At 42.0% G+C, this 22,408-nt stretch overlaps 1 protein-coding gene across 4 annotated transcripts in view; it reads left to right on the top strand.

Annotated features, from left to right (window-relative positions):
• LCP1 (lymphocyte cytosolic protein 1) overlaps positions 1-22,408 on the top strand; it is a 49,050-nt gene that overhangs the window by 13,468 nt on the left and 13,174 nt on the right. Inside the window, exons 1-7 of one of the 4 annotated variants that reach the window (XM_083815975.1) lie at positions 4,148-4,470; positions 13,758-13,840; positions 16,581-16,732; positions 17,627-17,756; positions 18,897-19,029; positions 19,621-19,702; positions 21,620-21,785. In XM_083815975.1, coding sequence (XP_083672101.1) covers positions 13,774-13,840; positions 16,581-16,732; positions 17,627-17,756; positions 18,897-19,029; positions 19,621-19,702; positions 21,620-21,785 — 730 coding nt within the window. In that variant the 5' untranslated portion in view covers positions 4,148-4,470; positions 13,758-13,773. Of the gene's footprint in view, positions 1-4,147; positions 4,475-13,757; positions 13,841-16,580; positions 16,733-17,626; positions 17,757-18,896; positions 19,030-19,620; positions 19,703-21,619; positions 21,786-22,408 lie in introns of those variants that run through there. The other 3 variants (XM_083815973.1, XM_083815972.1, XM_083815974.1) reach the window with 3 other exon arrangements.

Genomic DNA, 22,408 nt, shown 5'->3' with positions numbered 1-22,408 from the left:
TCAAAGGGGAAGGGGAAGGATGAAAGTATGATGGGAAAGAAAAAGGCTCATGGGTTGAGATCAGGATAATTTAATTAAAGGGAAAAGAAAGAGAGAGAAAAAAAGGAGCAAAGGCCACACAGAAGCACAGAGAGCAAAAAACCAATTATTCTGAACTTCCCATCAACGAGTGATGTCTGGCCACGTCCCAGGAAGCAGGGCTTCGATATACATAGCATTTTTTTGGGAGGACAGATGTCTCCATAACGAGAACCCCATCTCTCCTTCCACTTTCTCACCTTTTATTGCCGAGTGTTATCATACCTCCTGCAAGTATTACCTTTATTGCTTCACTCCTTGCATCTTCTAACCCTTTCATAGCCAGAGAGACCAGTTTCCAGAATTCCCAGTTCCCATTCCTTTGTTACATAGCAATGATGGTCAAGCTGGCAGCCGTACCCTGTTTAGTAGATCTTTTCCCTTAATGGTATTTTCTTCTTTACCTCTCATCTCAGACTTCAGTTTGTAGGGGTAGACAAACCATCATCATTACAATTTCTTTTCAGGTTCACTCTTTTACTGATAGCCTTCTTCTACAGCTCTTCCAGGTGAAATTCCTCCTTCTTGAATATGGGCCATTGTATTCCCAAAGACCTCACAAGAGCAGCTGTGCTGGTTTTACCCTCCAGTGCAGCCAAACTCCACCACAACCACTCTCTCACTCCCCCTCCTCAAAAGAAGAGGGGGGGAAGAAGAAAGTATGCTGGAAAGAAGAAAAAGGCTCATAGGTTGAGATAAGGTTAATTTAATTAAAGGGAAAAGAAAGAGGGAAAACAACAAGCAAAGGCAGTACAGAAGTACAGAGAGAAGTAAAAAGAAATATTCTCTACTTCCCATCAACGAGCGAAGTCTGGCCACGTCCCAGGAAGCAAGGCCTCAATGCACGTAGTGGTTGTTTGGGAGGACAGACATCTTCATAACGAGAGTCCCCCCTCTCCTTCCCATTTCCCACCTTTTATTGCCGAGTGTGACACCACAAGACATGGAATATCCCTTTGGTCGGTTTAGGACAGCTGCCCTGGTGGTGTCCCCTCCTCACCTCTTGCCCACGCCCAGCCTGCTGGCTCTGGGGGGGTTGGAGGGAGCCCTGATGCTGTGCCAGCACTGCTCAGTCACAGACACAGCACTGGTGTGGTACCGATGCTGTTCTAGCTCCGACTGCAGAGCACAGCACTGCATGGGCTGCTGCAGGGAAAGGTAACTCCATCCCAGCCAGACCCAGAACATCAGCAGAGGCTAGGAAGGTGTTGCATTACGTGAACACGTGATTTTCCAAAACACGGCTTTTGGAGAAATTCATTTGATGAAGCAGAAACAGTTTAGAGGAAGGCAAAGCTCTTGGGAGACTGCTGTGGGCATTTACAAACACAAGATCTGAGATGTGGCGTTGCCAGAAAAGGCTGCCACAGGAATATCCTTTCTTAATTCCCACCAGGAAACTGTTCTCCCTCAGTGAATTATTAGACACAATGCTTGATAATTTATGGCATTTACTTTTGTAGACAATCTTAGCTGGTTCCTTATCTCTTTGCAACCCCTCCTGAACTTGTCTGCCTTTTGTGGAAGCACATCTCAAAGTATCTTCGTTGGGAGTTTGGCTCTAAAACTGGAGCTCTAGGTCAAGTATATTATGTTATTTTAATGCAGGAAAGCCATGGACATTTAACTCAGTATTGCAGTACATCCTATTGTGACATCAGCTCGTCTTGCTAACCGTAAGCATGCCTTATTGCAAAATACAAGCTACTTATTTTGAGGAGTTATGATTTAAAACTCTTCCAGAAAATAAATACTCTAATGATTGCCTGCAGCATTCTGCCCAGTGTAAGAAATTACATTAGAGAGATCATTGTCATACATTGTCCTACAATCATACATTGCCTGCAGTGCCACAAATGAACATCACATGGGTACAAGTTAACCAGTTGCAGGTAGGAGTTAATCATTGCATTGTACCAGCTAAATGTAATTCAATGCTGCCCAATGAAATTGTTATTTGCGTGATGTTTTACAGATGTACAGCGCAGAAATCAAATAGGGTGCTGTGCCAGGACTTCAGCTGGAGTTGTGTGTAAAGATTACTTCAGTTTTATAACGTTTGGTGAGACAGCACGATTGGGTATGCACAGAGATATTCCAGCAGGCCCTGAAATAAGGCAGAAAAAGGGAAAGGAATACATGGTCTGCATGGTAAATGTATCAAAATCTTTTGTTTACACTTGCTTTTAAATGCCATCTCCACTGTACTTGTATTTCTAAGCTTGCTAGAGCATTGTTTTAGCACAGGTGGTGCATATTGGGGTACATGCTGGTAAGAATCAGTGCTGTGTACTGATCACACAGGATTGAGTTCTGTCTAAGTAGGATGAATATAAAGTTACATACATTAGAGTGGAAAATCTGAGTCTCTCACCTACCTTTTTTATAAACTATAACAACCCAAGAGAGGATGTTGCAAACATGTCTGATAAGGAAACACATACCCCTGGTTTTCCTGTGCAAGTTGTTAGATTTAAGGCATGCAGTGTAACACCAAATAATGGCGTGGAATTATCCATTTGGTGTCCTCTTCCCTGTCTCAGAAAAGATGTTGTAGCATTCAAGGAGACGCTGTGCAGAGAGCAACAGAAATAATAAAGGATTTTTTAAAAGCCTGCAAGGAGAAAGTTGCGGCAAACCTTTATCAGGCTGCTGTCAAACAGCCTAGTAAACAACGCAGAGGAGCTGTGGTGCTGTCTATCAAATAATGAAGTACCACAGAGGAGGTAGAGTAAGAACATCTCCTTGTCTAATAATAAAAAGCCAATGAGACCTTGTATTAAACTGAAAAGCAATTTAAATCACCATTCCTGATCTGCATAGTCACACCTTGGAAGACCTTCCCACCCTGAGAGTAAGGTTAAAATACAATGTGTTATTCCAATTATAACAGAAACGTTCAGGGACAGGCAGAAATTATGGAAAATCTACAAGTGATGTCTGCACAGAGTCAATGTAAGAATATCAAAGGGATAACTGGGCATTTCTTTTTCTGATGGACGGAGGTCTTCTGTTGTCAAAAATGCCTCGAATGCATTTCAGTGTAATTCTGAATATGGTGAACCTATGTGTGCTTGAATGGGATCTTAATTATGGGGATTTTTTCATGCAAAGTTTTTTCTGAAGTCCTCTACATCAGCATGTAGCTGATGGTCCAGCTGGTCTGATGAATCATGAATGACAGTTTTTTCATGAAAGACATGCAGTTTGTTTTTCAGCTGTATGATTTCAGAGGTAAAAGTCAGAACACAAGTTATTTAAAAAACTGAAGGTTGACTCTTTGGCCTGTGGAAAGAGGTGGGAATTTTGCTGTTAAGGCAAGAAATTTCTTAAAATCCCCACGGGGCTGCTGAATCACTTTTGTATATTGATGCTGTATTTTCAGTTCTCTTCAGGCTCTCTTAAACTCTGCGTCTTCGGTGTTGAAAGGCAGCTAATGTTTGCATCCATTTTAAGCACTTCTGCACTTGACCCTCGAGGTACCTGGGAAGTGCGTCCTTGAAGTTGGTGTCAGCTGTGAGGCTGCGTGAGTGCCTTGTCCTGTCTGAGGCTCCCCTGTACAAGAAGAACTGTAAGGAGCAACCGGGATGGCCAGGGGGCAGAAGCACATGAGTTATGAAGAGTGGTGAAGAAGATTTGTTGAGGCTGGGGAGGAGAAAGAAGTCTGAGAATGACCTTGCTGTCTACATCTGTCTAACTGGAGCTTATAGAGAAGATGGAGACTTTTTTTTTGCAGAGGTACACACTGAGAATAGAAGGTCACAAGTTGCAGCAAGGGAAATTCCAGCTGCATGCAAGGAGAAAAAGGTTTTCACAGCCAGCATAGTCAAACGTTGGCAGGTGTTGACAGGGATGCCGAGGAGCCTCTAACCGTGGAGGCAGTGCCGCGAGCACCCCAGCCTGACTTTACAGCCAGCCCTGCTTTGAGTGCAGGGGTGGGGCTGCAGGCCTTGTTATTCTGTGATCCTAAAATGCATCTGGTTTTATCGTGAAAGGGAGAAGGTGTAAAATCGCGTGTGTGCGCATGCACTTAGTGGGAGAGAAAGGAACTGAAGAGAAAGACATGAGGAAGTGGCGCGTATCAGACCTATTGTATGAGTAATGAGGTGATGAGGAGGGGAGACCAGAGTATGCTAAATTTCCTTATAAAGACAAAATCTATTTCACTATGACGTTTTGTCACCAGTCACTTCCCTCACGGGGCTCAGTCTTGGGCTTGCAGTCCTGGGCTCGAGCAGTTGCTCTGCAGAAGATTTTCTAGTCACGCTGTTTCGACATACTCCTCTGCAGTTTACCAACCCACATCGAATTTTACTTTTTTAAGAAGTTCTCCCCTTTCTGTCGGACTGACAAGCACTTGCTCCAGCAGTTGGGACCCACAGCTCGAGCCCGGTAGGTAAGATCCCAGCACCTGCTGTTTTTTACACCCCTCATTGAGCGTATGAGCAGTTGAACTGCACAGGAAATTGTGGTCGCCATGAAAAAGAAGTGCAGGTTTGGTATGAGCGTAATTATTTTCAAATTCTCTTGTGCAGAGCGTTTCTGCTGACCTTCGGGAAAGTATCGGGTGGATTTAATGGAGTAGAGAGGTCTGTGGCTGAGCAGAGTGATAGCCTTTGGACTCGCATTCACTGGCATTTGATTAGTTTGGCGGGATGGGAGAAACTAATGAGCTGTTATTTAGGTTGCAGAGTGGATCCTTGTAAAAGGGTGATTCTAATTCCAGTGATGAAAAACACCGATTCTCAAACCTAATGTATTTCGGCCTGTATTGTTTGCACCGTACTGTTAGGACATTCATTGTAGGCTTTTACAAATTTGCTCTCAATAAATCAAATTGATTCATGATTTTGGAGCCTGATTGTAGTAGGGACTTTTGCTTAAAAAATCGGTAATATGGTGTGGTCCTAACATTTTATTTGCCTTTGAATATTTTGAGTGTTGAAATCGGTCAAACTTTCTTTGGGATTTTAGATCAGGCTTTAGATGAACTTTGACTTGCAAATGTCTACAGAAATCTTAGGAAGTTGTATTGTGAACAGGAACATTTGGGCTTACATTTTTGTTCTGCAAGAGCTGTAGACTTGTTGTTTTTGTTAGACAGTGGTTTCCTCACTATGTGCATTTGGTTTGAACACTGTAAACTGACCCATAAGCCTGCGGGGAAGTTGCCTTTCCAAACAAACAGGACCTAAGTTTTTTCGTAGTGTTGGCAGTCACGTTGGCTGACTGACCCCTCACTGCTGCAGGTACCAAGTGAAGATGATCTCTGTCAAACGGTAGATGAAATGTTGCTGTCAAAGGTGCAGGTGGGTGCTCAGCAGGTGGCTCTTCATCTTGATAAACACCCTGAAACCTCTTGTGTGGAGACGCTCCAGCATGAACCACCTTCCCCCCCGCCTGCTTGTCAGACAGGAGGGGCTCGCCCTCTCAAGATGGCGCCAGAAGGGCTGCAGAGGTGCTGGCATGGGGGATGGGGCTCTCCTGGGTGAAGGGGAGACGAGGAAACCCCCTCGGTGGTGGGAAACTCCACCAAGAAGGGATGCTAGAGGCAGGAGGGACTGGGAAGTACCTGCTGGTAGTGACGGTGGGGATTTCTGCTTCAGTCCTGACCGTCAGGTCCAGATTTACTTAGCTCAGAAGCTGAAGAAAGTGCTCACACAATAGGTCAAAAAACAACAAAACAAAACAACAACAAAAAATCAAAATGAGCAGGTATTCTATTACATTATGATTTTTGAAGCTGCTTCCTCAATTGAAATCAAGTAAGAGTTTGGAGTGAATACTTTTACGCCTACTAAATGTTTGAGGTCCTATGTACAACTTGTATTTAAACAAGTCTAGTAGTGCTTCTTCCCTGCCCACAAAATCTACCTTGCACTCCATCTTGTTTTATTATGCCACCAATTTTTTTAAATCCTGTTCTTTTCTAACTAAAGTTATAAGCAGCCTAACACTCAGCTGCATAGCATGAGCAGAGCTATCTTGATGGAAATCCTACGGTAAAAATAATTACTATGTCTTTTTTAAAAATTATGAAATAACTTCAGAAAGAAGTTAAATAACAGGGAGGGGGGAGGTCAGGAAATTATAATGCGTTCAGAAATGCAGCTGATTTTCATTCTCTTATCCCTTTATGCAAAACGTCAGACTCCAGTGAAATGCTGATACAAAAAGTAAAATACTCCTCAAAAAGAAAAATATTTTTTAAAAAAAATTGAAATGGCATTTAGCATCCTGAATCCAGCTGTGCTGTAGGGCTCTGCACTGGTCACTGTGCATCTTTTTAGTCATCAAAGGGGAAAGCTGCAGGACAGGAAATAAATCGCTCTGGGGCTTGCATTGGTTGAGCTCGGACCGTTTCAAAGTTGCTCGCTGTGATGAATTAACAGCGAGCATTAATTACCAATAAGCGCAGAGGCAGTGTGAACACAGGGAGAAACAGGCAGAGATGAGGCAAACTGGAGGGGACTCAGGGAAGCGTGCCATAACGCCAAATTTTTCTTCAGAGGAAATGGGCTCAAGAGGATTCTGCCTCCTTCCGTCCCACTTGCTGCTGTGGTTCCCCACTGCAGACCCAGAGACCCTACAGTAAATCTAGGTGGAATCAATCATAATAATAATTAATATTTTCCATACATGTAGGAACTGTTTTCCTGCTAGTGAGCTGGGAACACCAACCATGCTCTCCTTTTCTTGTATCAGATACTGGGCTTTTGCAGGACATCAGCTTCTGAGTCACAGGACGTTGTGACCAGACTTTCTGCCATCGTTTTGCAGCATGATGACTACCTTACGGGAACAGGAAGAGAGGCTTTTATCTGTCTGCCACAGGATTTTGTGTCCAGTCTGCCACTCTGGTCGTGATGGGGCAGGTGTGGGGTAGCTCCTCGTACCAGCATCCAAAGCAGCCCCAGGAGATGTTCTCCTCTTCCCCTACCGTAGTGAGCAAAGGTGGGACTGGGTGGGTCAGGGCTTTCTTTCCCAAATAGGAAATCTGCTGAAAGACTGAAACTGTCAGTTAGTGTGGCTTGGGTTGAAAACCAGCTTCAGTCAAAAAAAAAAAAAATTCACCACAAGCCTTCCTTCAAAAATCAAAATTGTTCCTATTTTTATGGGGATGTGTTTTCACTTAAAAGCTAGCTAGGCTTTGTTGGTAAAGGGACAGAAAAGACAAGTTACCCAGCAAAAAATGTACAATAGACTGGCCCAACATTTTTCCTTTTTCAAGAAAAATTCTGGAGGCTCTGGTTGTTTAAACAATATATGCATATATGCAATATACACATCTCCCTGGTAGGATATGTCTGACACATAAGGACAAGATTTATGGGTTCACAGCAATACGTCCTGCATGCCTTAATTTCCCTGAAGGACTAGCACTCCCTACTGCTGGGCAATATATTGGAAAGAGTTCTCCGTTCCTCTGTAAGTTCTGTGGATTTTCCCTTCCTAAGGCCTGTTGATTTGTATTTGATTTAGGACTCAGGCACTGCAGTGACAAATAAAGTCCTTTATAAAATGGAACATTAAGAAAATAACTCATGGAACATCACCAAGTTGTTTTATAAACAGTGGTAAATGTCTTCTCTCTGTGTTTCTTCAAATCCATAGTGAATTAATATATGTGAACCTTAATAATCCCAGTGTCTTTATACACATTGAGATTTTGCTGTTGCAGACACTTGACTTTTAAAATGCTTTTGAAGCAAAGATTGTCATTTATTGTGGGTTTAATTATGAATCTTTAACACGTATCAGGGAGGAACCATTTGCCGCACCTTCAGAAAGACTTCTCTTTGTATTCCATATGATGATTTAAATATCAAGATGCTACTCAGATTGAAGCCACTGTGAGAATTTGGATTAATTATCTATTGCTATTAGAACCAAGTATGTTTCTACCTTAGGATTTAAAATTTAGTTCAGCATTGTTAAATAAATTAGAAAAACCTCTTATCTATGTGTGTATCTATAGCTATTTAAATAGGCAAATAGTCATACCACTAAATGCATGACTTGAAAAATGAACTTTTTAATGAACCCCAGCTCTTGTTCAAATATGTTGCAATTCTTCACGCATCTTCAATGATTTTCAAAGCTGTTATGTGAGAAATGGATCTAATTGATATGTGGCTCAAAACCTGATGGTATTTGTTAATGCTGTCAGTTACGGAGAGTAGCTGGATAGCTGACTAACTAACCAGTGAGGAAGGAGGCACAGAGACATACTGATTCTGGTTTATATCATACATCTCCAGCAGAAAAAAATACAAAACAAAACAACAACAACAAAAAAAACAACTCTCACAAATAAGTGTTGATGCAATCTGGCTGGAAGCTGTGACACCGAACTAGAATAAAAGCCACTGATGGGACCGTGTGCTTGTTTGAGCTGGTTGGATTCCCTGGAGCCATCACCACAAATTATCACTACTCCAAACTGGCAGTAATTCTGAGGAAATGTAGTGTTAACGCTACTATCCTACTTGGTTGTGTGTGCATTATGGATCACCCCGCTAGTGCAGGGATGCAAGCATGTTATTTTAATCACAACTGTAACACTAACAATAGGTACTAACAAACGTATGAGGAGCATATATGAGAATAGCACATGTGCCAAGAACATGAAGTTTCGTTGGGAGATAAACTATTCTGGATTATGGAAAACAGTATGTTTTGCTGAATGCCAACAAGATGATGGTTCTGCCTCGGTCATTTTAGTTAAAGTTGTTTTTTTGTTTTGGTCAATGAGCACAAGATGAAACTTTGAAATTGAGGAAGTTCTAGGGAACACTGTTGTGGTTATAGCATTGATTCTTCTTTCAACATGAGATCCACTGAAGAATTTCTCTTTTTCTTGCTCCTCAGTGAGACCAAAAATGCCAACGCTTGCCTCCGGCAGGAAAACACTTAAAAGAGCCCAATTCGTAAATCTTCCCTTGTCTCATCCTTAGTCCTTCCGTACTGTAGAAAATATGCTGATTGAGACATAATTTGAAGAGAAATACACGAAAAAGGGGTGGTAGTTTTGTCAGGGGACATATGGACTTGTGGGGGGGGACCTTATAAGAGAAAGATAGAGGGAAATATTTCTGGAATGGAATATCCTATTGGGGATATTTCCACGAGCAAACAGGAATGAGGAGGGTCCCGAGAAGAATGGGATAAAGAATATCTTCAATATAATCCCCATTCCCTCATAATTTTTCTGGCACTTCAGATGTATCTCAAGAGTTTCTTGGCAGTTATAGGGGCACTTCTCTTCTTTCTGCCTGCTGGTGCCATTGTCCTAGGTAGGCTCTGCATCAGGAAAGGGATGCTTGTCCTGCCTGTCTGATATCAGCTGGAAGAGAAAGAGCTGGGGAAGTACTCCACAACCCTTATGGAAAGCTAGACATTTGGAAACTGAATTTGTGGATGAGAGAAGAAACAGAAAAGAGAAGGAGCTGGAGCTGCGAACTCTAATAAAGCAAATGGCACAATTTTGTGTGTAGGGACTTTTTTTAGGGGGGGGGAAGGCACAGTCTTGTGCTTCCCCATGCAATGCTAACAGCTGTATTTCGCAAGACTGAAATGCTTGGTGTTTCATCACTTTAAGAAAAAATAAGTTTGAAGAGAAGAAAGCGGAAGAATTAGGGAAATTATGTGACAGGGAACACACATGTAATCCATTATCTGGTCACTCTCCAACAGCTTAGAGGGGTCATTGTGTTATTAACAAAGTGCTAGTGCATTAGCGAAATAAAACCCTAATGGTATAAAATGAGTAGATATTAGTCATTCATTCAATTTTATCAACACCAGATTCACGGTTATGTTGATCCTGATCAGTTACTATCGCTTGTAGAATGTAATGCTGCCTCATGAAATTTGCTTTTTTGCTTTGGGGAAAGTGAGACTTTAAGTGTATCTATCAAGTGCAGTTTTACGTCTTCAAGGTTTTCATTGTCTTGCCTGTAATAAAGCTTAAACAGCAGAGAAATGGAGGGAAATATGAAACAAGGTAACCATTTAATATAAGTCATGGAAACCTTTAGGTTTTAATGGCTTTGCCATTTATTATTTATATTGCATCGTGAATGCACACTTTGCTAAGTAATACATAACAAGGCCACTTCGCAGGCTCTGGACTCAAAATCGAAAGAGATGAAGGTACATCAATAGTGCTGTGTTTCAATTTAACAGTAATGTTAGGGTTTTAGTTCTTCCTTTACATTCCTGACAGAAAATAGTTTGTTATCAGATCTCCCAAAACAGTGTGATAGTAGATCCTTCTGTAAGGTCAAATAAAAAGAGCATGGTTTATATATGGTTTTTATAGCATGGTTTGGTTTGGATATGACAGCAGGAGAAAGAATGCTTCATAGAGGCTGTTTTGGTATCTGTTTTTTACAGTTCTCAGCAGCTCACGTGAGACCATTTTGTCTTTTTTACATAAACCTGTAACTCAACAGTCTTCTGTTGAGCAAGGAGTGTATTTGCACAACAGCTTTTTTGCTTTTGCAATAGTGGGCTTATTGCTGTTTGGCAAACAAGAATGTCACGTCCAGGCAATGTATATTTCAGGTGTTCTGATGAAGATCTGAAGCTCACTCTGTCTCAAGGAGTATTGTTCTTCTGAATTTTTATCACCTTCCATTTCTTTCTTGTTGGCAGTTCCACTGTCAGCGTCCTGCCTCCACATCCAAGCATATGCTGACTTTCATCTTGTTCCCTCTGATGGACTTCAGTGCTTTCACTGATCTTCAGCCATGCCAAACTCAAGATCCTTCCTCCCAGCTGCTGATGACCTTCAAAGTCTCGTTTGTGCTGATAGCTAAGCTGTTGTTTACATTTGTTCCTTCTTAAATTCGCTTCCCTCTTGCTATCCCTCCCTCCTGCACAGCTTTTCTCTCTGCTCCTTGCCATCCCTGTGCTCAATGTCATTGCTCCTGTATCATTCTCTGTATTTTTTTCTCTGCATCTGTCTCATCGCACTGATTTTGCAAATGTTTTGGAGCAGAGATGTGTACTTACAATGCCTTGTGGATTATCAGTAATTGGATCGTTCCTAGAGCTGTTAGATAATTCTCTTGATTGGGTGCCCAAGGTATTTCACTTTGCATTGAGGACAGCGAGGTGCTAGAAGTGTTTGACCTCTGGAAGCAAATTATTCTGGTCTTGGCTGATAAAATCAGAAGGAAGATATAGGGCCCGACCTTCCATACCATTATCCAGAAGCATTTTGCATTTCTATGTGTCTAAATATAATTTACTTTTAATGATCAGAGCAAAGTAGGCAGTTTATATACAGAAAAGAAGGTTTTAAAAAATATATTTGCTTGTTTGCTGTCTGTTCCTGTCTGTTGCTTTGGACTTTTATAGCTGCCTCTCTCTCTTGATTTTCCCATGTTCTATTTTACTGCCTAAACAATTTCAAAAATGATAATGACTTTTAAGAGTGTATAACACAGTTGTGATTTGGAGCAGGCCTTCTCAGTACCTCCATCACTCAAGTACAACCAATCCTTGGGTGATGTAGGACCAGTTCTCTTCCTGAGTTCAGGGTTCCCTGCTGAGTGTGGCCACCTTTACAAAAGAATGGACAATACTCACCTAAATAAAGATGTCAGAAGGGTGCACTGCAGCAAAAACCCTCATCCTGTTATGTATTATTAGTATACGCTCTTGTAAAAGATACGTACTATTAATAGGATTCTGTATTTAACAGGTTGGGTGCAATCAAGAAAAGACCAGCTTAGGTTGGTGATAAGTTTTGCTAGAGGTTATAAAACTCTTTGCAAAAGCAGTAGGCAACATCCTTTTGTGTTTCTTCCCTGTTATGCTCTAGAGTCTTTAGTGCTATTAAAAGTTATGTTACAAATTGTGTTGCGTGATAAAATGACTGGAGAGGAATGGATGATCTTGCTGCGGAATATGGATTTTCCAGGAGCTTTGTCCAGGAGGTTCTTAGGTAACCCACATGCTGCAAAAATATGAAGAAAAAAGAGTAGTAGTGAGGAATCATGCAGAAAATAGATGAGCATATAACAGATGAGAGGACGACTATGGATCTCATGGTGCCCAAATATATATAACCCACATTCTTAGTGGATCACAGGGATTTTTACAGACAATCCTTGAAAGTATCATTGGAATTACTTAGTACTTCAGTAGCAATCATCAGCCCCATTGTGCTGAAAACTGCATAGGCCCTGAGAGCCATTGCCTTATGGATTATGCTCTATTCCTTATAGAATTTGTAGGTAGTGGCTGAACAGATGTTTCTCTGGAAGCTGTTTCTAGGCCTTACCCGAAAATCACAGTGATGAGGCAGCTAAAGCATGATAGCATTGGGAGAGAGCAGACAAAAAGCCAAGTACATGAGATTGCCTTTGGGCAATTTCAAACCCATTTCCATAGTGATGCTCATTAATAAGGAATCAATACCTGAGTTCAGGAGAGCATTAAATGTGAAGCCCAGATACACTGTGCACAACTCTCTGTGTTTGTAGAGGGCTGTAGAAAATCTGCCATTTTTTAATTCTTGCCTGAATATGTTTATATAAAGTTTGGAAGCCAAGTATCTAGAATGCAATGGTGCTTTTAGTCTGAGAATGTGCTATTTCTGAATTTCTTTTCTATTTAATTTGTTTTTAAATTTAAACACTGCAGCTGCAGCCACCCCTTTCCAAGATCAACTCAGGTTTCCATTCTATTTTATTTAAATAGTTGTTTGCTTAATTAATACTTAAAAAGACATAAGACACTAAAGTCATTCTCACAAATACAGAATAATAAATAGCTTTTCTTCTGAATAGTTTCCTCCACGAAGAGATGTGAGGGACAGTAGGTGCAGTGAAAAGCAGAGGGGTTATTATAAAGTGCATCTTATGGCATTGTGTTGGATGGCATTGTGTTGGATGATGTAACAAGCAGAAGTAAATTTTCCATTTTTAGGCACCTTTTCTAATAATCAAAATAAGTCCAGTCTAACCCTTCCTCATGGCTTTGGTGAAAGGAAAGGCAGGAAAACTTCTTCCAGCCATCCATCCCTAAAGCGCTACCTAATCTTAGGCACTTCTTCAGTGGGCAAGTCCCTAACCTCTCCCAACAGCCAGAAGGAGAGACATCCATCTGGGAAGCCCAGCCTGGTGCTCCAACTCCTTGTGAAGGTGCCTCCCTCCATTCATTGACCCCCTAAGGGGTGACCTGTCTCCTTACTAGGGACCCAGAGTGTTATCTGCAAACCAGAGCTCAGGGAGTAAGTAGGCAGTGCTGCCAGGGCTGCTGAAGAAACACCCCGCGCTATGGCGAGTCATGTGTCCAAAAGGGGAAATACAGCAAAACAGCATAATTTTGTTTGCTTTTCTCCATAAGAAACAAAACTGAGGAGTAGGATTTAATTCCAGTGAACTCAGTGTAAGCAAAGTTGTTGGGATTTTGAGTAGGATTTGGCAAAACAACAGGAGTGACATGGATTTATACCTCAGGTACTCGGGATTTTAACCCATCACTTGTTTTTGGGATGCAGGAACTGGGCATTCAGTTATGGAGAACTGCTATGACAATTTGGATCCATGCTGTTAACTCAAAAAAAAAAAAAAAATTTAAATCCATAATGAAAATCCCTCCTTTTTGTGATGATTACAAACCCAAAAGGGAACCGCACGAAAATGAGTGCTTTCCTCTTGCAGATTTTACAGATAAAGCATGGCGTCGACAGCACACTTCTCAGAGGAGGAGATGGCAGAGCTCCGGGAGGCTTTCAGCAAAGTGGGTGAGTACGACCGGAAAGGAGTGTGAAGTTGTAGCTGGCTTTTTGCTCCAACGCTGACCATCCATGTTGAAACGGAGTTTACGCCAGTGCTGATCTGTTGTGTCACAGAAACCACAGCAAGTCCTGCCTGCTCCTGCAGATCTCCCAGCCAAAATCACAGTAGCACACTGCAGAGCAGTACTAGAGGCGTAACAGCAGATATTATGAAATAACTTGAAAAACCACCTGTACAGAAAACCATGTTAGAAATACTTGAAAGTGTTTTCCTAAAAATGCTGTTTACTCCTGGAAAATGATTTGGAAAAGAATAGGTTTTTACTTTGATGCAAATTGAGTACTCCCAGGGAGAAAGGGTCTGCAGGGAACAAATGTGCAAATAGCTACAAAATTTGTAATCCCTTTACTGTGACCTTTTAAGCCCTAGTTATTTTTCAACTGTGTGTTTCCTTTATGAGCCTTCAAAGGTCTCCACTGATTTGTTTCCCTTAAAGTCATGCTGATCTGTCACTGTCTACCCAAATCCTCAGAAAAAGTCCTTGTGTTTCTCACAGCTTACTTACTTGTATTAACAGATCCGTCAGCCTTACTGGATTATGTGTTATCAGTTGTCCTTACTGATTCAGGTGATCTTTTCATTTCTGAGCCCACAGCAGTTCAGGCAAAATCTGAAACACCTGGTCATTGTGTGTGCCAGTGTACCCAAAGCACTGGGCTGTACCCAAAGGCTGGAAGGATGCTCTCATTCCTTTTCAAGACATTTTCCCTCTCCAAGTCCAGATCCTTTTGTTGTATGACTTCAGAGATGGGTAGGATGCTCTCTGCAATCTGTCCAAGCTGCGGATGCTGACAGCTAAGGGCTCAGCCCTTTTTGCAGCGTGCAACAGCTGTTTGCAGCTCACCACACAGGAAATTGACACCTGCCTCTCTGAAATCACCTCTGCCTCTGGGCTGGGGAGAAAAGACTGCAGAATAAGAAACACATAGATATATAAAAAAATGAATACAAACCTATTTTTGAGTATGTTTATACTATATATTACATTTTTAACTATATATATAAAACACTCTATATAAATATACAGTGTTTTAACAGAAGCTCTCCATGCAATAGAGTAAGGGTTGTTATTTATTTATTTATTTATTTATTTATTTATTTATTTTTCTGTGTGGAGATTTTCACAAACTGGTAGAGAAGAACTATTTAACCTAAATTAATGATCTCATAAAATCTTACCCTGGATCTTGCAAAAGGCTCAACAGGACTGTCCATGTCAGCACCATCCCAGAGGAACATACACATTTTTATTTTAAGTGCAATTCCGAAAAGAATTGTAGTGTTTCTACCCTGCTGGGCAGCTGCGCTCCACCACTACCGCTCTCTCACTCCCCCTCCTCAAAGGAAGAGGGGGAGAAAATACGATGGAAAGGGCTCAAGGGCTGAGATAAGAGTAGGGAGATTACCAGCCAATTACCATCATGGACAAAGCAGACTCAGCATAAGGAGATTAATAATTTTTTTTTGTCTGTCACAGGCAGACTAGAACAGTGAGAAACAGAAAACAAACCAAAAACACCTTCCCCCCATCCAGCCTCTTCCACCTCCTCCCCCCAAGTGACGCAGGGGAACGGGGAATGGGGGCTGCGGTCAGTCCCTGACGCTTCGTCTCCACCGCTCCCTCACGGTCCCTCCCTGCCCCTGCTCCACGCGGGGTCCCTCCCACGGGATTCTGGCACCCCCAGGCCCCTGCTCCTGCGTGGGCTCCTCTCCACGGGCTGCAGCTCCGGCCCGGGGCCTGCTCCTGCGGGGGCTCTCCATGGGCCGCAGCCTCCTCCAGGCCACCTCCACCTGCTCCACCGGGGGCTCCTCCACGGGCTGCAGCGTGGAGATCTGCTCCGTGTGGGACCCGTGGGCTGCAGGGGGACAGCCTGCTCCACCAGGGGCCTCTGCACAGGCCGCAGGGGAACTGCTGCTGCGTGCCTGGAGCACCTCCTGCCCTCCTGCTGCACTGAGCTGGGGGCTGCAGGGCTGGTTCATACTCCTCTCTCCCAGCTGCTGTTGCACAACAGTTTTCTGTTTCCCTTTCTTCAATCTGCTCTCCCTGAGGCCCAACAAGTGTCGCTCATGGCTCAGCTCTGGCCAGTGGCAGGTTCCTGTGGAGCCATCTGGAGCTGGCTCTGATCTGACATGGGGCAGCTGCTGGGCTCTGCTCACAGAGGCCACCTCTGCAGGCCCCCTGCTTCTAAGCCCTTGCAAACGTGAACCCAATACACATATGCATTTCCAAACCTCTTAACTCATGACTTGCGATGATATTAGATGCAAAAAACAGGCCAAAATCACAAGTTACATCTATGAATATATGCAGATGTAGCGTATAACTCATTATCACATCTTAGCTGCTCTGTAGGCAGGATAATCTCTTCATAAACCACTTATGTGTTTTTCTGTATGTAAACTCTGAAAAATCAATTGTATCCATCTAAACATAGCTTTGTTAAAATATTATTATGTGTCTAAAATGTGTAAATTCACCAGCATGAGTTTTTGTTTGTTAAATGGTGATGGTAAATTTTTTGGGGTGTAAATGCCACTGCTGTGGTTGAAAATAATGAACTTCAGGATAACAAATCTTTATATATAATGTACACTTCTTCAGGTGAAATAAAAGCAACAGCCTTTGTGTGCAGAAAATTTCATTGGGCTGGTAGAAAATCTAAATATTCGTTTTAATTTTTGCAGATATTAGTGGGAACGGATTCATCCATGCCAACGATTTAACGGATGTGTTGAAGGCAGCCAACCTCCCTCTCCCAGGATATAAAGCCAGAGAACTTGTTCAGAATTTGACAACCACAGAGGATGGCAGGATCAGCTTTGATGAATTTATTTCAGTAAGTGAGATATTATTTTAGAGGATAAATACAGAAGAAGGAAAAACACACACACACACAAAACCAGACCACTTCTAAATAATAGAGTTTGTTGGGAATTTTCAGTTCAGTGTTTTAGCTGAGAATAGTTTCCACAAAACTGACCTTTTCTGTGGGTAAATATTTGGTTTTCCCCAAAATGTTTTCATTATCTGTGGTGCTGGGGGTGGTCCCTGGGGCACAGGAGAGCCATGAGCACAGGGTCTCGTGGGCATATCATTTGGCAAATGTGTTCCCTTGCTGGAGAAGGCAAGAGCAGTTTGTAACCAGACTGCAGAAATCCTGCAGTTAACTGGGACAAATTAAATGAATGCAGCTATGTATTGAACAGACTTAATATCTTTCAGTTTGGTTAAGGCAATGGGATGAAGTTTTTCAGTTATAAGTTGCAAGAAGATAATCCTATGGCTAGATGGATATGAAAAATTTCAACAGATTGAAAACGAAAACTTTATGGGATATTTTTTTCTATTAAAAACAAAACAAACAAAAAAAACCACTTATTTTTTCTGGCCTGAACTGGGACAAAAGCAAATGCTAAAATTTCCCTTGGGGTGGAGAAACAGATTTTTATTTGTCCTTTTCTCAAACTGAAAACTTCAAAGGCACTCCTCCTGAAAACTTCAGCTATGTAGTTTCACAGCGTATATGCTTCTGTCACTTAGCTGATCTTTGTTCATGGCTTTGAAAATATAAGAGCAGATAACAGTTATTACACAGAAATCTACTAAATAGCATACAAGCTGTGCTTCTATATGTGTAAAGCAGAGGGGATGTGTCTTACAGCCCAGGAGCTCATGGTTTTAGCTTGGTTTAACTCTCCGAAAATTTTAATCTGTCTCTTTTGCTTGAAAGATTTTCCAAAACCTGAAGAGTGACGATGTTGCTAAGTCATTCCGAAAACAAATCAACAAAAAGGAGGGGATCTGTGCTATTGGTGGGATGTCAGAGCAGTCCAGTGCTGGCACACAACACTCTTACTCAGGTAGGTACAGGGGCCCTATGCTGGTAGCAACCAGGAGCAAATGTCCTCATGGGGATTTGTCTGCACCTTATCTTGGTGCAAATCCAGGGCCTTTGGCTTCTGTGAGGTTTGGCAGCTGTAGAGGTTGCTCAGGAGAAGATGATTTGAGGCAAAGAGTTGTGAAAGTGACAAAACACCAGAGTCAGATCCTTGTCAAAAATAGTGTGAGCTGCTTTACTGGGGTGGACAGAGCTGGGACTACACAAGAAAGCTCCATCTGCCTTAGCTTCCCCCATCAGGAAAGCCTTGTAGCCTCCTGACATGGCTTCAGCTGCACGAAGACTCTGGCCCTTTGCTGTCCCTGCTCACCAGCAAGGCAAGGCAAGGGATCCCTGCTACTGCTAACCCATTTCTTCATACATTTTCCCTCTTCTATAGTAGTCCCTCTGTAAACCTGCAACCAAATGGTTCCTGACCTTTTTGCTAAAGAGGGCATAACCCCACCAGGGCTCAATGCATTCAGATCACTGTGTAAATGCAAATTATGCTTAGCAGAGCGTAGCTATTGCAACATACAGTTGAATCATGGGAATTTAATTACCCATCTCTATAACATGCTCACCCTCATGACAATGGGCAACCCCATTCAGTGGAAAGGAATATGGAGGGTTGAATGTACTGAAGCCCATTGCTCTTGTCAACTCATTTTGTTTATTTTTCAGATTTTCTACTTTTTACTGGGCTGAGCCATGTATATTCCCCCATACTGGTCTGGCTAATTCAGGAAGACATATATTTGCATTCTCTTGATTAACTTAGGGATGAACAGTTACACAGCTTGCTGATTCACTCAGCTGAAGTACAGAACCCACTTGTACAGAATAAATGATACCCCCTGCTTCCCTTCGTGACAAGATTAAGTTCTGCTCCCCTCACAACAGCTGTGGTCAGTCACCCCATACATCCTTCTTCATCCTTTCATGAGTTTCACAACCTCATACCTTTTGCCTGTCTCCTCAGAGCCTCCTTCCCTTGTAGAAGTTCTGTAATTAGTCACATTCAGATTTAGGAGTCTTTTCCCCCACGAGTCCCGCCTTTGAAAGTAAAATGATGGTGGAGATGTAGCACAGCAAACTGATGGATTTGGTGTTGTGTCCACAGAGGAAGAAAAGTATGCCTTCGTCAACTGGATTAACAAAGCCCTTGAGAAGGACCCTGACTGTAAACACGTGGTCCCAATGAATCCAGAAACAGATGATCTCTTCCAGGCGGTTGGTGATGGCATAGTGCTTTGGTAAATAATACCTGTATTTCTCATAAATGCAAACCATAAGCCTGCAGAAACACACACCACTGCTTACATGGAAGCTGCTGACTTTACACTTAGGTTCAGGAATCTTTGCAGATTCGGGTCTAGTTTTGTTGCTCCTTTTCTCTTTATAAAGATAAAGCTTCTTTCAATTTAAATGAGTTTTTCTTTGCCTCCAGACCTGTAAAATGAGATGAATTCAGTGAATCTTGCCCTGAGTAGTTACTTGTTTCTATTTTTGTTCAAGGGCTTTTTGGGTTTCACACGAATCAGCATAAGTTAGTGAGTGGTTTCACAGCAATTTCTGCAAAAGAAACTTCTTGTACAACTTTACGTTATGGTATTCTTGCCTGGCATTTATAGCACATTTGGCATGTGACTCAAAATAGTTGCTCAAGTATTGCATGTGTTAATATATATGTAAAAGGCAGAGGCTGACTATCTGTGTTCACTTAGTAAGTCTCCCCCTCTTTAATTGACTTCTTCAGTCTAGTGACAAAAGCTCTATCTGCATTTTGTGCATGTGCAGCTACTAGTGTTTTTCTTTTTTTTTTCTTTCTTTTTTTTTTTTTCCAGTAAGATGATCAACTTTTCAGTCCCGGATACCATTGATGAGAGAACAATAAACAAGAAGAAACTCACACCCTTCACGATACAGGTACAAAAATGTAACAGGATTCCTTGCTTCTTCACTTAGGATGCTCCAGTGTAAACACTTAGAGCAGAGGCTGCAGATGGTCCTGCACAAAACAATCAAAGTTATTTGTGGCAAAGTGAGATGCTCAGGATTACATGGTAAAGAAGGTTTAGATTTCTGGTTTTTTTTTGGAAACATTTGAATAATCTGACTAGACAAATTTTGTATTTGTCCTTAAACCAGTATATAAATATTTACCAGGTCAAAGCTTTGGATACTTCTGTGGAAGATGCCATACGAATGCAAGAACAATGAGATAATTTGATGACAAATTCCAGCTGCAGTTAACTCTCAGAAAGCTGAATCCCCCCTTCCAGGTCACCCAGGCATGGCCTTGGACTTAAATTCACAGCTGTCCTGTTGCAGTCTGAGGCCCTCACCCAAATACTAACTGTGGTCCGGGCAGCGCTGTGGTGCTACATGCCTGAGGTGGAACCAGAGTCCTTGCCTGTCCTTTACAATCTGTACTTTTTCACCTTGAAAACTGAATCCCTTCTTTATTGCTATTATGTACACATAGATATGATTTTAAAATTGGACAAAAAGGTGAATTTTCACCTATTTAACGTTTATTGTGTTTCTCACACAGCAGTATATAGAGAGGTATTTTTATATGAACAGAGTCCATATATCTGAGTACAGAATATAAATAGATATTTGGAATGGATGTGAACCTAACCCAGTTTAGCCCTCAGCTACTCTGATTAGATGGAACATTAGCCAGGCTCAAGTAAGCTCAGAAGCCATTAAATTGGATTTTTATGCTGTATACCACATTTTTCAGTTCTAATCGTTTTGGTCAGCAGCATCACTTAGTGATGCAGCCCAGATCAATCCCTGTCACATGTAGACTTGATTTGATCAATAGAGCTTCCACTTTAACTTAACCCTTTTACAGCTGTCTGGTGGAGAAAAGATAATTAATTTGAAATGCTCCAATTTTTCCAGCTTATGAGAATTTACACTGTGTCTCTCCATGCATTTTGTATCTAATCAAATCTCTTTGTCATGCTAGCAGCGGTGAAATTCAGGTGAATGTTGCAAATCTGTGTGATAAATGGTATTTGCCAGGCTTTTTTGTCTGCTTTACTTTCCCTGTTTTAATAAGCCTCCTCTCTGAATATTGCATAACTGTGGGTCAGATTTTCTTACACCCTTTGTTTTAAATGGGAAGGAAGTGGTGAAGCATTATTTTCTTCTTGCCTCTCACCGTGAATTACAGAAGCCCTTCGCCTCCACTAAACACTCCACACCCCAATACTCAAAAAGGAAATACCCAGGCCTGACCAGTTCTGACCTTGGCTTAATCCCAAGGTTAAAAATACAACAGGTTTATTCGTACTGATTCTTATGACCAAGTATTTTTGTATTCGTTGCCAACTAGACACTTACTTGTATTTTGGTTGTTAGGGTGTTTGCTTATCTGGAGTACCTGCTGGTCAGCTCCCTCATTCCTGCAGGAGTGCAAGATTGAGTGGAGGAGAGTTTGCCCCATGCTGAAGCCAGGTCTGAATTTGAACTTGTGTTTGTGCCTTACCCATGTGGGTAGGAAGAGAGCCTGGCTGTGACACCAGGACTGAGCCAGAACATCACTGCGAGTGCAGACGTGCTCTGAGCTCCACTGCCTTGTGACATAGTGAGACCAGGCATCCGAGAGTTTTATCTTTGTCAAAAGGATCCTTTCCATCTTTGTGTTGGGACTAAGAATTTATTTGTAATTCTAGGAGATTCTGGGTTCCCCTGCTCCCCACGCCCAGCACTGGGCCCACTTGTACCAGTGAAGTTGCTCGCAGATTTTAGTAGTTTTGCCTGTGTTCCCTTCTTGTACCCTCAGCTCTTCAGTTATCGTATCATTCAGACCTTCTCTTTCTTCCCTAGGAAAACCTGAACCTGGCTCTGAACTCTGCTTCAGCCATTGGGTGCCATGTTGTTAACATCGGAGCTGAAGACTTAAAAGAAGGGAAACCTTACCTGGTTTTGGGTCTTTTATGGCAAGTCATCAAAATTGGGCTCTTTGCCGACATAGAGATCAGCAGGAATGAAGGTACGTGTGGCTCATGGTTTCAGTGCTGTATTGTTATTACTGAACAGTCTTCTTAATACAGCTTTTCTTTAAAAAAAAGTCTTAATTCAAATTTTTATCCAAGTTGTGTTGACTGTCTTTTTGATTGTTGTCATATCCCTTGCTTCCCACAAGTTCTGGCACTCCAAACTCCAGGGGTGTATGTAGGCTTGTATGTGCAAAGCCAATTTCATGCTCATTTGGTGAGGATTGATGGCCTACACCCAGGTATATTGGTGTTTTGGCACTCTGGTTGACACAAAATTAATTCTGTCTAAATCTGGGATCAAGGAAATGCTACACTGCATTCAGGAAGCTTTACTTTTTTCTTGCTTCTGATGAAACCAGTGCCAATCTTCTCCTTTTCTTGGCAAAATTTGATTTATATGATCACAGAATAATTTAGGCTGGAAGGACCTCTGGTCTGGCATCCAACTACCAGCTGGACCAGCCTCCAAGTTAATGAGGTTGTTTAGGGCCTTTTCTTGTGCTCTCTGGGCAACCCGTTCCAGTGCTAACCACTCTCACTGTGATTTTTTTTCTTATGTCTAATTGGAATTTCCCTTCCTCCAACTTGTGCTGCAACTTCTTGTCCTTTTGCTGTG

Source organism: Anser anser (assembly GCF_964211835.1).
Source record: "Anser anser genome assembly, chromosome: 1".
Lineage (NCBI taxonomy): Eukaryota > Metazoa > Chordata > Aves > Anseriformes > Anatidae > Anser > Anser anser.
Note: the sequence above shows the minus strand (reverse complement) of the source record. Positions and strands in the feature narration are given on the sequence as shown.